General features: G+C 39.0%; 1 protein-coding gene across 1 annotated transcript; it reads right to left on the reverse strand.

Moving 5' to 3' along the window:
* Positions 1–413: 413 nt before the first annotated feature.
* ZDBF2 (zinc finger DBF-type containing 2) lies at positions 414–12,512 on the reverse strand. The gene is made up of 8 exons (XM_054278421.1): positions 12,487–12,512; positions 10,266–10,372; positions 9,580–9,631; positions 8,958–9,009; positions 8,281–8,386; positions 7,314–7,441; positions 1,635–4,215; positions 414–1,356 (listed from the first exon to the last, which is right to left on the reverse strand). The coding sequence occupies exons 2-8, from the start codon at positions 10,365–10,367 to the stop codon at positions 1,315–1,317; spliced, it is 3,063 nt and encodes a 1,020-aa protein (XP_054134396.1). The 5' UTR covers positions 10,368–10,372; positions 12,487–12,512; the 3' UTR covers positions 414–1,314.
* Between the last annotated feature and the right edge of the window lie 1,081 nt (positions 12,513–13,593).

A 13,593-nucleotide genomic window follows, 5' to 3' on the forward strand; every position in this document is an offset into this window, starting at 1 on the left:
ATTTGAAAACCAAATCCTGGATTATGATGATGTTTAACTGCGTGCTTAATTTACTGGAAATGAACCATTAATCTTAGGTTTTAAAGCACAGAAACACCCGTGAGACTGGCTTCATGTCTCCTAACCACACCAAATAAACTGCCATCATAACAACTATTAAAAAAAGAAAGAAAACTAAGCTAAAACACCATGGGTTTGGGGTTTTTTTCCCATAAAACCATAGTAAATGGAACATCAGGAGCCAAACTTGAATCTCTGTGGAATACAATTTTTAGTCAACCAGGTTTTTTAACCAAATATTTGAACTCTAACACATTTAGATGGATGCTGTGCTAGGTTTATTTAAATATTTTCCTGAAAATTTAGAAAGTTTGAACTCTAGTCCATAAAAATTTAACCAACACTACACCAAATAAAGCCAGAAAAGCACAGTACCCCAAACTCAAGGCTGACATTCTGAAACAACTTGCTGCTATTTGTTTGCATTATAACTTTTCCATCCCCCTCACTAAGGAATGTGAAATTCACCTACAAACTTAATCAACAAGTTATTAAAAACAAAAATAAAAGCCCTCAAACATAACCCTGTACTTCTTTTAGAATTCAAGATTTCACTTCAGCTACCACCATCTGAACAGTCCCCTAAGGAGACATTTTTCCTTACCAGCATGGTCCATTATTGCTTGATGAGAGCCCACAGTGACTTTCAGTCAAAAAAAAAAAAAAGCTTTGGACATGATTTCAGGAACAAAGAAGTCAATACAAAAATGTGTAAAATCATATTTCATTTCAAGAAACCATTGAATTGATCTGAATTGTATCATACTGTATTAATTTTAATGCCATTCCACAGGCAAGTATATATTATGTGTTGAATTAGGTGCACGTATACACAAACACAAAATACATACAGAGAATTCAGCCCTGATTGATGTATTATCTTCATTAAATTTCTAGCATAGCAAGTGAGTCATCTTCTGCACTTTAGAATTACGTGAAAAAATTTAAATAGGCACAATTAATTAACACAGCTTCTAAATCACCTTATTATAGTGCACTGTCACGCACTGATAATACCATAATAACAATATGATACCATTCAAGGTCATTTTGCTGATGTACAGGTGAAGACTAGTAAATATGATTATAAGTGCTTTTAAATCAAATCCACAACTTCTGCAGCTTTACACAGTAGAACAGTGCAATAAATTGTGTCCCCATATTCCAGGAACAAGAGCTGAGTTTACAGTTTTATTTATTTCACATTAGACTGGCTTTGCACTTTCTGGATCTCTAGCACTTCAACTGCATTGTCTATGGCCTTCTTTCTTCCTCCTTCCTTCTTCCAGGTGCTGGCTATAAAAAAAAAAAGAAAAAAAAAGTTCTTTTGGTAGCTAGCTCTCACCTGGTAGAACAAGACAGTTTCGAAGCAATGGTACAGCAGAGGTTCTTCTAGAGGGCCGGTTCACAGTGCCAGGATGACCCCGATCTCCACTGACTTCCCAGCTCCTGACTTTGGAGGAAGCTTGCTCTGGTTTCTTGGGAAAAGATTCTGATGTGACTTTCTGCCTTTTTTCAGGAATCCCTGTTACAACTGTTGAGTTCAGAAAGGCCCTTTTTGGTTTCCTCCTCACCTTTAATTTTTTAGCATCTGGCTTCTCTTTCTTAGGGTGCTTTCCCACTGTAGTTTTCCTTGTCTGGTACCTCTGGATGGAGAAAGCAGATTTCTGGGCACAAGGCTGAAGTTGTCTTCTCATACCCTCTTTCTGCTGTTTTTTAGTTCTGGACGTTTGTTTGCCTGTGGTTACTCTGTTTCCTCTCCTCTCAAGAGTACATCTGACAGACTTAGATCCTGCAGCCTTTCTGGAAAAAACTGGTTCTTTGTTAGTGCCTTCTTTTCTCTTCCATATTGCTTTTGGAGTCTCCCTCTCTGACCACTCACTCCTGATGGAGGTCAGAGGAGTTTTGGTAATTCTATTAAATGGAATTAATCTACAATCTCCTTCTATCACAGAGTTCAAAGGTGAAATGATTAGGTGTTTAAAAGAGTTCTCAGATACAAGACAATCTGTTTTTTCTGTGGCAACAGATGGTCCATCTGCCTTTTGACTTGAGGCTGCATCATTCCCTTTATCTCGATCTGGCAGGAAAGATGCTGAAGAAGAACTACAGAAGTCTGACCGATTGAGTGACTTTGATGGTGTGCTTTCCCTCTGTGTATCAGCTAGTTTCTTCATGTTTGCATCAAAGCTGAGACTTCTGAAAAGCTGTCGAACATGAGAGGGCTTTTTGGCCTTTTCTCCAGCTGTACTCTTAGGAGGTGTTTTCAGAATTCGATTTGTCAGTGGGTCATAATATTTGAGAGAACATTGTTTGTATTTATATCTTACAGAGTCCTTGCTATCTGTGGAGTGATGGTTTTTCCTCATTTTGGGAATATCTATAGGTTTACCTTTGCACTGTTTTACCTCTGGGCATGAGAGTACATACACCACTGTCTTGGGCTGTACAGGGCTCATGATCTTGCTATAGGACTCTGGAAGTTTAAGGGCACATAGTCTAGTTTTCATGTTTGGAGTTTTTTCATTCTCCAGACATGCAATGCTTGCTTTCTGATCAGCTGGATCAGATTCCCTTCTAGACATTTTCCTTTTTGCCACAGGGTAGTTCAGCAGACTTGTTTGGGTGCCATGGCTGACTTTAACCACCTGACACCTTGAAGCCAGGCGCCATGTCCTTTTCCTAGGCCTTTTTACAATTTGTGGGTTGCATAGTGTATCTGAGGCTAAAGACGGGTTATCAAAATCAGAGCCACCACTTAAAGCATCATTAAATTCTGGCAGTGCTTTAACTGGCGCACTTTCTGTTCTATTACTCTCAATAATATTGATCCTTTTTTCATCCTTCTGCTTTTTTTTCTTCATTCTCTTCCCTGTACAATTGGCTGAGGATTCACTGTTAAAGTAGCAGCGAAAACGACCTTCCCTGAAATCACGCACAAGTTCTTCAATTTTTATATCATCTTCATACATTATTTGAGACCAAGTTTTTCCCACAAAAGAAGGAGGCACGTGAGGCAGGGCTGGAAGAACTGGTTCTTCGGCATGAACTACAATGTCCTTTTTCACTGCTTCTATTTTCTCTAATGACTCAGTTTTTAAAACAGAAGAGAGATGTGTTCCATAGTCCTTATCTTGCAAACATACTTGGACCTCTTTCAGGAATTCTATATCTTTTATAGCTGCCTTGGGTAAATCTGTTCCTACCTGAATTGGTGCATCACAGTCAAAACTCATTTCAGAGCCCTCTAAATTAGTATGGTCCAGAAGTGATGAAAAAGGTACACTGGGATTATTCTCTTTTTTGAAACAAATTTCTTCAGATGTAGTTTCATGGCAGTATTTCACAATTACATCTTCAATAGTTTCATCCACTGAACTTTCATCCCGTCTGTTTGTCTTTATGTTTTTGCATCTTGCTAGCTGTGGGGATGTCCCAAGATCTAGGGAGCTGCTGATACCCACAGTATCCCTGAGATGGAGATCAGACACCAAAGTTTCATCCTGAGTTCGTAAACTATCTCGCTTTGAGAGAGATTGACCTGAGGTAATAAAGGAAGAATTGCTGTGGCTGTGTGTAGGATTCTGATGAGAAACTGAAGGGCATTTTGGGTGAACCAGTGCTGGAGCAGGATTCAAGCGTGGGTTCAATAACACATCCCTACTGCAGACCTCCACTGCTCTTTCATCACATCCTCTTCGCAGAAACAGATTTGATGCTGCCAAATCCCTAACATTTTTTCCTGCTCTAGGATTAACAGAGGAACTGTGGCTTGTAGGGCTGAGAGAAAACTGCTGAGTTACAGGGCTCACAGCTGTAGACTGACCTTCACGGCTATGACCTGCAATTCGGGCATGTTTCAGATTTACCCATTTCTTATCACTACAAATGCCAGCAGACTGCTGGGATATCCCTGGAACACATTCCTGGCCTCTTTGAAGTTTTTGCAAACCTGCTTGCGTAAGAGAAGTTTTCTTTGTGCCCTCATGAGACAGGCATGGAACAGAAGAGCCTATTTCATGAACAGACTCCTGGTCTTTGCTGGAAATCTCCTGTTTCTCACTATTCTTCTTTTTCTGCATCTCTTCTGAGGACAGGCAAGAAATCCTAGGAGGCTCCAGAGTGACGGGGAATGGCATGTCATCATAGGTTGGTCTAAAGGGGAGGGAAGAAAAACCAGTTTAGATAAATAGTGTAAATATGCTAAAAATGGTTCAAACAACAGCAGTGTGGGGGTTTTTTATGAGTCATGACCTAGACTGCATCACTAATAATGAACAAAGTGAAATTACTACAGTTGTTCTATGCATCCCAGAGATATTAAATTTTTTTTAATTATGGAGGGGAAAATGCTCCACGAAGCTAAAGATAACAATTTGGGCATTAGTTTAGCCCCCTCTTTATGCAATCATCAATTAAGAATGGCCAAACATAGATTACAATAATTTTATAAATACAGCACAGCAGAAAAAGTAAAGACATTTAGATATTTCCTTTGTTTGAAGTTATTTCCTTTGTTTGAAGTGCTAAGCCTAAAAAGAGATGATTTCACTGATCATACTATCATTACTTAAAATTGAGCCTTGTAGAGAAATGGAACATAATAAATGGAACATAATAATAGGACACAGCATAAAACCATTGTTGAGTATAAATGCCCTTTTCCCTACAACACATGGCTGCCTGATAGGAACTCTGCACATGTGGCCATGGAATTCCATGTTTACTGTTTCTCACAGACATCACAGCTTCTGACTCACTCCTGCAAGAAGCCAAGTTAGGATTGTTCAGCCTTGCTGTGACAACAGATTTCTATATATTCTGTAACTGGCAGTTCTGTCTTTAAGACTGCCTCAAACACAAGGGTTTGTGTCTTCCAGAATTAACACAGCTAGCAGATATGAACTATTTTTCCTGTGCAACATAGGAACCCACAGGCTTTAATGTGTAGCAGCCAGGCAAATTCAATGGAAAAAATTTTTAAAATATGTAAATATAACTGAAGAAGAGAATATTCTGTTTCACTCAAAAATTATAACCATCTTGTGAGACCCAAATGGATGCTTACTTTAATACATGGCAGACATCAGCTAACAGAAGTATTGTGAACAAATTTTATAGTCACAGTACAGTAATTTCCTTGGTTATATAACTGAGACTACATATAGTTAAGGCATAGAGGACTGAGTAAGCAAGAGAAATGTCATATAATGAAACATTTAAAAAGAATTATTACTATATGAATGCAAAGTAATCAAATACATCAGATGATCAAACAATGCCTATCATCTGAAATGCTGCTTTGCCCTAGCATGAATTCTTGGTCACCTAAGCTCTGAAATAGGACCTAAAGGGAATGCCAGATGCAACAGAATTAATCTTTTAACTTCCTAACTTCAGGGCTCTTCCATCTTTGTGCAAAACATCTTTGCATCCTGGCACCTGGACCTTGCTGAAAGACTGAATATAAAACTAAATAAATTTTCATATGGAGAAACTATAACAAACTCCTAGGTCTCTAGCTCAGTTTACAGCCTACAAGCACTTCTCAAAAATTACTTTTAAGCAAATGTCCCTGGGGGAAGAGAACAGAACAAGAGTTTTATGTAGTTAGGAACTTTTGACAGTTTTGCTACAAATTACCCCCTTAAGTAGAATGAAGATTTACTTTCTAAAATGCTCAATACTATTTCCTTAGGTAAAAAACTTACATACCAAGTGTTTGGAGGAAGAAATGATTTGATGGTTTGTGGGTGTTTGGTTTTGTTTTGTTTTTTTACTGGGGGAGAACAACAATATCCTTTGAAATTCAGTATAAGGCAAAGCTCTGGTGAATTTTTCCTTTTTCCACATAACTACTAGGTATACTGGTTCTGTAAAACAAATCAAGTCTTACAAATATTTCCATAATCTTTTAAAATTACACATAAAGATCCCTTTTATAAATTCGGCTAAACAGCAAAAACAGTTATTTAAAGAACTTGTGAAACTGTATAAAAACCCAAGTGTTTTAACATGAGAAAGAAGAGAATCAAAATCTTACCTCAAGTGTCAGTTAAGACCATAACTTTCTTTTCAGAGCAGGACCACAGCATAAATCTATTCATGCTTTCTTTTCCATCTTTGCTTTACTTCCTCCAAACTCTGTCTAGATTTGCGAGTACTTACCACTCCTTCCTCCAACTTAATCTAGATTTTGTATATTATTTTTCTCACTCTATTCCTTCTACCAGCAACTTAGAGGAACCTGGGTAGATTGTTTTTCCTTGTTAGTAGGTTTTGTTCACCACCAAACCTTGTATTAGTGACACCTCCAGAGAAGCCTGTCTAAAGTGAATCCTATATTTTCTCCACAGCAACAAATGCTGAATGTTCTCGACAGTGCGATAAAATCTATTTATTTAAGATGGGAGGACAATTTCTTTACTTGTAGTGACGTGTACATCATATCCTGGGCTAGTCTGGCATAGACATGCATATTAGCTAGTTCTGGCACATCCCTGATAATACCAATGTTTGTATTTGAGTGCTTTCAAACAAAAACACCCTTCTGCTTGTTTGTCAAGACACATAGCAGATCTGCATATACAGAAACACTGTACTGTACTGGGATCAAACTGGGATCTTTGTCTGCCTTTCAAAACACTACAAATGAGGTTTAATGAATTTTCCTTCATCTACAGAGAAAAATTTAACACACTGATCCTCTTATCACTCTTGAAACATGCACATGATAAATAAAGAGAACTTTTCAAAATTTGAGCATTAATGAATTGGCCAATTAATGTAATTCAAGTATTAACTGAACAGGCAAACTGTTAATGAAAAAATAAACATGTAAATACTTACCTGACATAATCAACAAACTAAAATTATACGCCCTTTCAAAACATACATTAAATATACTGCTAAGCATATATATATATATGTAAGGCCCAGAATTAAAATATTTAGAATAAAACATAAAAAGCTCAAATTTTAAGAATTTGTAAATGCATGTGAGATTGTACAATCTGCCATTGTAAGTGCTGACCTATATATTCCTTCTTTTTAAGGTCTTCATATTTAAAAGCTATTAGTGGTGGTGTTTGAAATCTATAACTAGTGAAGTTTTGTCTTCATATAAATAGCAATTGTCTCCAATGGGCAAGTTTCACCTCAAATGAGCCAAATTTACTGCTCAGCAGTAGAATAAACACAGGAACATGCATTCCACTTACACATATTAAAATAAAAAGCCTTCTGTATTATACCTGCTGTCATGGTATCTGTGGGGATGATGCTGCAAAACATCTTGAAGAAAACGCTCCATCAAGCTACTGGTACCCGTACGATTCCTACAGTATGTTGTAAAATGTCTGTGCTGGGAGCTGAAAATGTGCTGGGGAAAGATGCAACAGATGATTAGTCTAATACTTCTGCTAACACACAGGCCTAGTCCTAAAAATTCCTTCCCAGGTTAAACGTTACACCATTGCTATGAAAATATTGAAATAAAAAGAAAAATCTTCTTTTACTATTTTAAAATCTTAATTGAGATTTTTAAGTATGTTTAGGCAGTCTCAAATAATACAAAAAAGGTATTGAAGCATCTTTCTGAGTTGGAACTTAAATTAGTGGTTCTCGTAGCTGCTGACAAATCTCTTCTAACTAGTACAAATACTCTCACAAATCCCACAGTTGCTTACAAGTCTCTTAACCAGAACAAATACTATAAATACATGTATAAATTACTTATAATATTCTTGAACTTAACATGAGCAAACATCCTGCAATTCACTCAAATTAACAAGAATTTTCTTAAGTGCAGAAGATTAAATAGGCTTCTACTTTCTCATTAAAAAAGTCTGTAAGACAGGAGACTGACAAAAGAACTGAAAACGGTTGATCAAATGTCTCCAGCCTTGATATCAAAGATATTACTATAACCCTAGTACTTTAAAATATATAGAGATCTCAAGATTAAAGACACAGAGAAAACCATAATGGATGCAATGTGTGGCACTTCGGAAAAGCAGCTGTGTGCCACTCCATCAGCATGTTCTACAAGAGGTAACAAATAAGCAATGGATCTTCCTGAGGGCACATAACGTGCAATTCACAAACAGCTCATTTTTCACTCAGTTTTGGTTGTGTGGTGTAGAAACTGATATTTATGAGTTGATAAAGCCTTAGGTACTCCTTGCTATCTGCTGCCAAATCATGCAGAAGCTGCCTCACCTGTTCCAGATTACTGTAGTGTACATGGCAACAGTTGCAGTATCCCTGTCTACTTTGCACAGTGGATGCTCCAGGCCGAGGATGTTCTTGTCCTCTTCTGTGTAAACTGAAAGAAGCAGATAATATTGTCAAGGCATGTTGTGTTGTTTAATCCATGCCCTTAGCATTGAAATTCTAAATATCTCTCTTACTACACAGATTTGCAAGATAAATGTTTCCTTTTTAGAACTGTAATGGTGAGACTATGTATTTTTAATGGTGAGACTATGTATTTTAAAGTATTCTCAAGCAAATTTCACTAAAAAACTTTTTTCTTAAATGCAGAACAAAGGATAACAGCCTAAAGGCACAGTTAGCTGAAATCTGAAAATAATTGCTTCAAAAGAAAAAGGCAATTTTTTCTTTTCATTCGTCTGTTTGTTAGTATTTTAAAATAAAAGAAGACAAAAAACACTTGACACCCACATGGTAGTTTGGGGCACTACAACATACCTTCCCCACAGTTTTTACCAGTACATGGGTGTAAGATACAAAGGACCTCCAATCATACACTTAATCGCTTTTGTGTCACTGTCATCCATTACATAAGGTAACAGATAAGGCTGAAAAGCAGATTCTTCCCATTTTACTTTGGTAAGCAGTAAGCTGGATGCCAGTTAGATCATCACCTAACTTACCTGCTACTGCTGTCCTGTCGTGGAGAGCCCTCAGCACCATGTCTTTGGATTCCTACAGAAAAACAAAAACAACAACCAAGAAATAAACCAACCAAACACACATGTACAGAAGACAAAAACCAATAGAGTATCAAGGAGATGGAGAGTTTTACCTGCATCTAGCTACTTCTCTTACACTGCATTTGTCAAAACTACTATTTTAAAGGAAGATAAAAGTTTTAGTAAGTTCAAAAAAGTGTGAAGAGATCCTTTTGTTTTTAAAGTTCATCCAGCAACTTCATAAAATAAGCTTTACTGTTTCAAATCTGAGGTGAGTGAGTATTTCTACTGATTTGTCCAAGTTCAAGACTTGGCCATCTACACTGGTACTGCAACATCCATGATTACTGAGATAAAATGTAAAGTGTCTCAAACAGCTAACAACAGGACAAGAGAATTACACCTACATGGAAACTTTGTCGATGATTCAGAAGTCACTCCTTCCATCTAACTTCCATAATGAAATTTAAGAAATCAAAGTAAGCAATTGAACTACAAGATGAGCTAATACTTCTATTGATAGTTATCACATTTTTAAATGTAACTGCAACAAAAACTTCTTTGAACTTTTTCAACTTCTTACCTTGTGCTGAAGAAGCAGAAGCTTCATCAGATCGTTTGATTCTCTCAAACATCTGTAAGTAAAAAATTTTTAAAGTCAGTAATTTAAAAAATTAATTAATTTAAAAAAATTTTAAAGTCAGTAATTTTAAAGACATTTTAAAGACTGAAGCTCTTCCTTCAGTCCAAGCTTCTTTAAAAGCATTAAACTGTTTCAGCTATAGACCAATACCTGATTTAAATGAAGCTGCATTCTAAAAAGAAACTTCTGCTTTACTAGGTTACCTTAATGTTACATTTAGCAATACGTTTTAGCTTTGATAGAAGGGGCTAACTTTTAATTAATGAAATCAAATACTATACTTATGAGCAGAGCACACACTCTGTTAAGTTATTAAGCAGTAACCTCGTCAAATTAATTTAATTACTTAATTTCCTAAGTTGCCTTAACAATTAAGACGAGAGAGATATGTAAGAAAACCCATATGAGACCGATACAACACAAAGTAATTATCTAGGCTGGAAAAGGAAGCCTTATTACTCAAAAGATCTGCCAATCAATTTTGAATCTCACAATTTTAAATAAAAATATGACTGCAGCAACAAGCAGTTCCATGCTTTGGGGTGTCCAAACACAAAGGACTTTCAGGTCACACAGGCCTTTTATGCTATGGAATGTTAACATTAAATCAGTTCTTTAGTACCTACCTTAGAGACACCAGCCTTCCTCATGCACCAAAGCTGACTCAAGACTAGCAAGCAATAAATGTCAAACAGGAGGCCATTTGCAGTGCAGGACACTTCTCTCATCCCATCTGGCAACATGGAAGTTAAAGAGCCTTTTAAAATAACATTAATAATGCATGTTTTCCATGCCCTAAGGCATGTAAATTTTTCTGTACCATTTTGCAAACAGTTGAACAAATGGCTAAATCTTTTTGAAGTCTACAGCACATCTTTTATTAATATAGAAGTAATTTTGACAGTCTTTCCTATATAAATGTTAACCATTCCTTCTGGAATAACTTTGTTTCTTCTTTCTTCCTCATGGGCCCTGTGTACTAAACACTGTTGTCCTTTCTGAGACTATGCACTGCTCATGATAAAATACTTGAGCTGTAATAGCAGTTATGGTCAGAAGGAATATCTTAATAGCTTATCTTAATAGCTCAACTTTAAGCAGCCCCCCACCAACATAATCCACCAAAACACCAAACTCCTTCTACTTCCGATTGTGTTACGATTTATGTAATAATAATAAAAAACAAAATAAACAAGAAACCCCAGCTGTTCTAATAAACCTTTTCATCCAGCAGCTGAGAAAAGGTTTTTTGACAGATCAACTGATCTCAATAGTCCTGTTCTATTTCCTATATACTGCCAGGATCTGAAAGAAAGTGAAGGAAAAATACAGAAAACTATCCCTCATGAGGAATGCCTTATGTAAAATCACTTGTTCTACCTGCTTGAAGTCAACTTCCTGCTATTTTAAGTCTTACTGTAGACATACAATGTTATGATAAAGCTACAAGTGTGGCAAGTGTAGCAACCGCAGAGGAGGGAGCCCCAGGGGTGAGGCAGTGAGGCAGCTCCACAGCCAGCAGGGGACACCACAACCATTCATCCCCACCCACTGCTCCAAAAGGAGATTAAAGACACGCCAACGTTTAGTTCCATGTCAAAGATGCTGAGGAGTGGTAACTGCAGTATGTTGGAGGACGGAGGAAAATCTGTTGTCTTAGAGGAAAACCTATTCTCTTTATATCAGTGTTTTGAAAAACCCCTAGTTTTCAGGGGTAGTGTGAGGATATACAGCTTGCTTACCATCTGAAGCTAAGCTTAACCCACAAGCTAATAAAATTAAGGAAACCTACTATGTAGATGCCTTGTTTATGTTGCCAAAATCTGGACTGCCTGAGAGCATTAATTTTTTTAAAACAGGGACTACAGCTATAAATCCACAAAGGATTTTTCAGATGTTCAAGGAAAGACTGCATAATTCTGCCTTGGTTAAGATATTTACAGTTGCAACTATGTTAAACTGTTGGATTAAGAGTAAATAAATACTATCTGTTCAAGATAAATGTTAAATATTTTACAACCAAAAAAATCCTTTAAATTGTAACAAATGTATAAACAACCAGTTACATGCAGAAATATTAATATTTGACTTTGTAAAACTCTAATCAAGCTATTTTAGCAGCTGTCTCTAGAACCAATGCTTCGTTTTGGCTTCATTGAACTACTCCGTGTACAGCAGGTAGACTATGAAAATCTTCAATCATATTTAACAACACAACCAAAAGGTATGAAACACATTAAAATTTAAAAAAATAATTTAAAAGAAAAAAAAATCAGTGCTGTATTCTGATAGTATTTGGGCGTCAAAGGCATCAGATAAACTCTCCAGAGTGTCTAGAGTGACACTCCAAACATTGTCACTCTTGCACCGCAACAAGTAAAATAAAAAGGGTGAAAAGGCAATAAAAACTGCTCCTCGAAATACACTCCATGAACACCTCAGCCCCCGCTTCACCTGAGAGCAGCTGCGCTGGGCAGGCAGGGGAGAACAAGTCCCTCCCCTAAGCAGAGGCACAGCCAAGCGCCTTCCCACAGCGCTACCACAGCAGGGAGGGAGGCGGCAGCTCCGCGCAGGAGCGGCCTCTGACCAGTGGCCTCACCGCAAGGCGCGGGTCCGGTCCCGTCCCGGCTGCACCGAGCCCGCGGAGCCCGCGGTGCCCGCCTGGCCTCGCCCCGTCTCCCGCCGGGCCCCCCGCCCGGGGCGGAGAGGGGCCGGGGCCGGCTGTGCCCGCGGCAGCTCCGCCCGCCCCGCCCCGCCGGGAGCCGCCACCCGCGGCCGGGCGCTCAGGGGCCGCTGAGGCGGTCGAGCACTCGTCCGCCCGCTCCCGGTTCCCCGGCGCCGGCTCACCTCCATCATTCCCCGCTCGCTCTCCAGTGCCGCCCTGGGGTCAAGGGACGCCATCCTCTGCTTCCTGCTCCGGGTCGGCGGGCCGCGCCCCGCGAAGGGAATGGCGGGAGCTGCGGTTCCCGGGCCGCTGCTCCCGGCCCGGCGCGGGCGCCTCCTTCCCTCAGCGCCGCGCTCCGCCCGCCCGGGCTCCCGGCCCGCAGCCGCCATGCGGCCGGGCTGTCGGAGCTGGCTCGGCGCGCCTCGCGCGGAGCCCCGGAACCCCAGAGCCTCGCTTCCTGCAGCGCAGCCGCTGCAAAACTGCCCCAGAACACCTCGGGGTGGCGTCTTTTGTCAGCCCCGGCAGGGTGGTTTTGGTTATGGAAAAGTAACCTCTTAGCTGAGTTTAATTTCAACAACTGTACTAGTCATTTTCTCCTTCTAAACACAGTATTTCATGTACTTGAAAGCAAGCTAAAGCGTTACCTTATTTTATTTTATTTTCAGCCATTAAAAGTAGCTTGCTTTACACGGTGTGGATTGTTAAAGTAGGTTTTATCAGAGCGTTAAAGTCTGACTTTACCAGAGTTAATACTAGAGCTGCTTTGCTTCTAAGTGGGCTTAAGAATGTGACCTTACCTCAGGTTCTCTTACATTCCTTTACAGAGTTTTGAACGTTTATCTCATCTCCTGTGGGAAACCAGCCATTGCATATTTCTCTCATTATGCTGAAGCAGCAGGGTGTTTCAGTAATCCAGGCAGACACAAAGTCAACACAACACCCTTATGTGTGAAGACAGGTGCAGATACAGCCTTGGATTGTGCAATGGAGGGAGAACAATCCTGAATGCACTGCAACACAGAAAATTTAAAGAAGTTGCTGTTAAAAGGCTCTGCTGTGTGGCTATGTGATTATGAAACCATGGCTTAGAAATGTCCACCCACGCTGAGCAAGTAATTCAATACAAATTTCACATGACAGAAGAGTAGGAGAAGGCCTCTCTTTAGGAAGGCTGGATTTAGTTGCTGTTGGATTCTTTTGATACATACATGCCTATGAATATATATTTCTTGCTGAAAAATAAATATTTATTACAAAACAAAAGTTGTCTGATGATACTTTGTTGCCTA

Source organism: Melozone crissalis, unplaced genomic scaffold (assembly GCF_028551555.1).
Source record: "Melozone crissalis strain CALT ecotype California unplaced genomic scaffold, PUWL_Pcris_2 ptg000023l_1, whole genome shotgun sequence".
In the NCBI taxonomy this organism is placed as follows: Eukaryota; Metazoa; Chordata; class Aves; order Passeriformes; family Passerellidae; genus Melozone; species Melozone crissalis.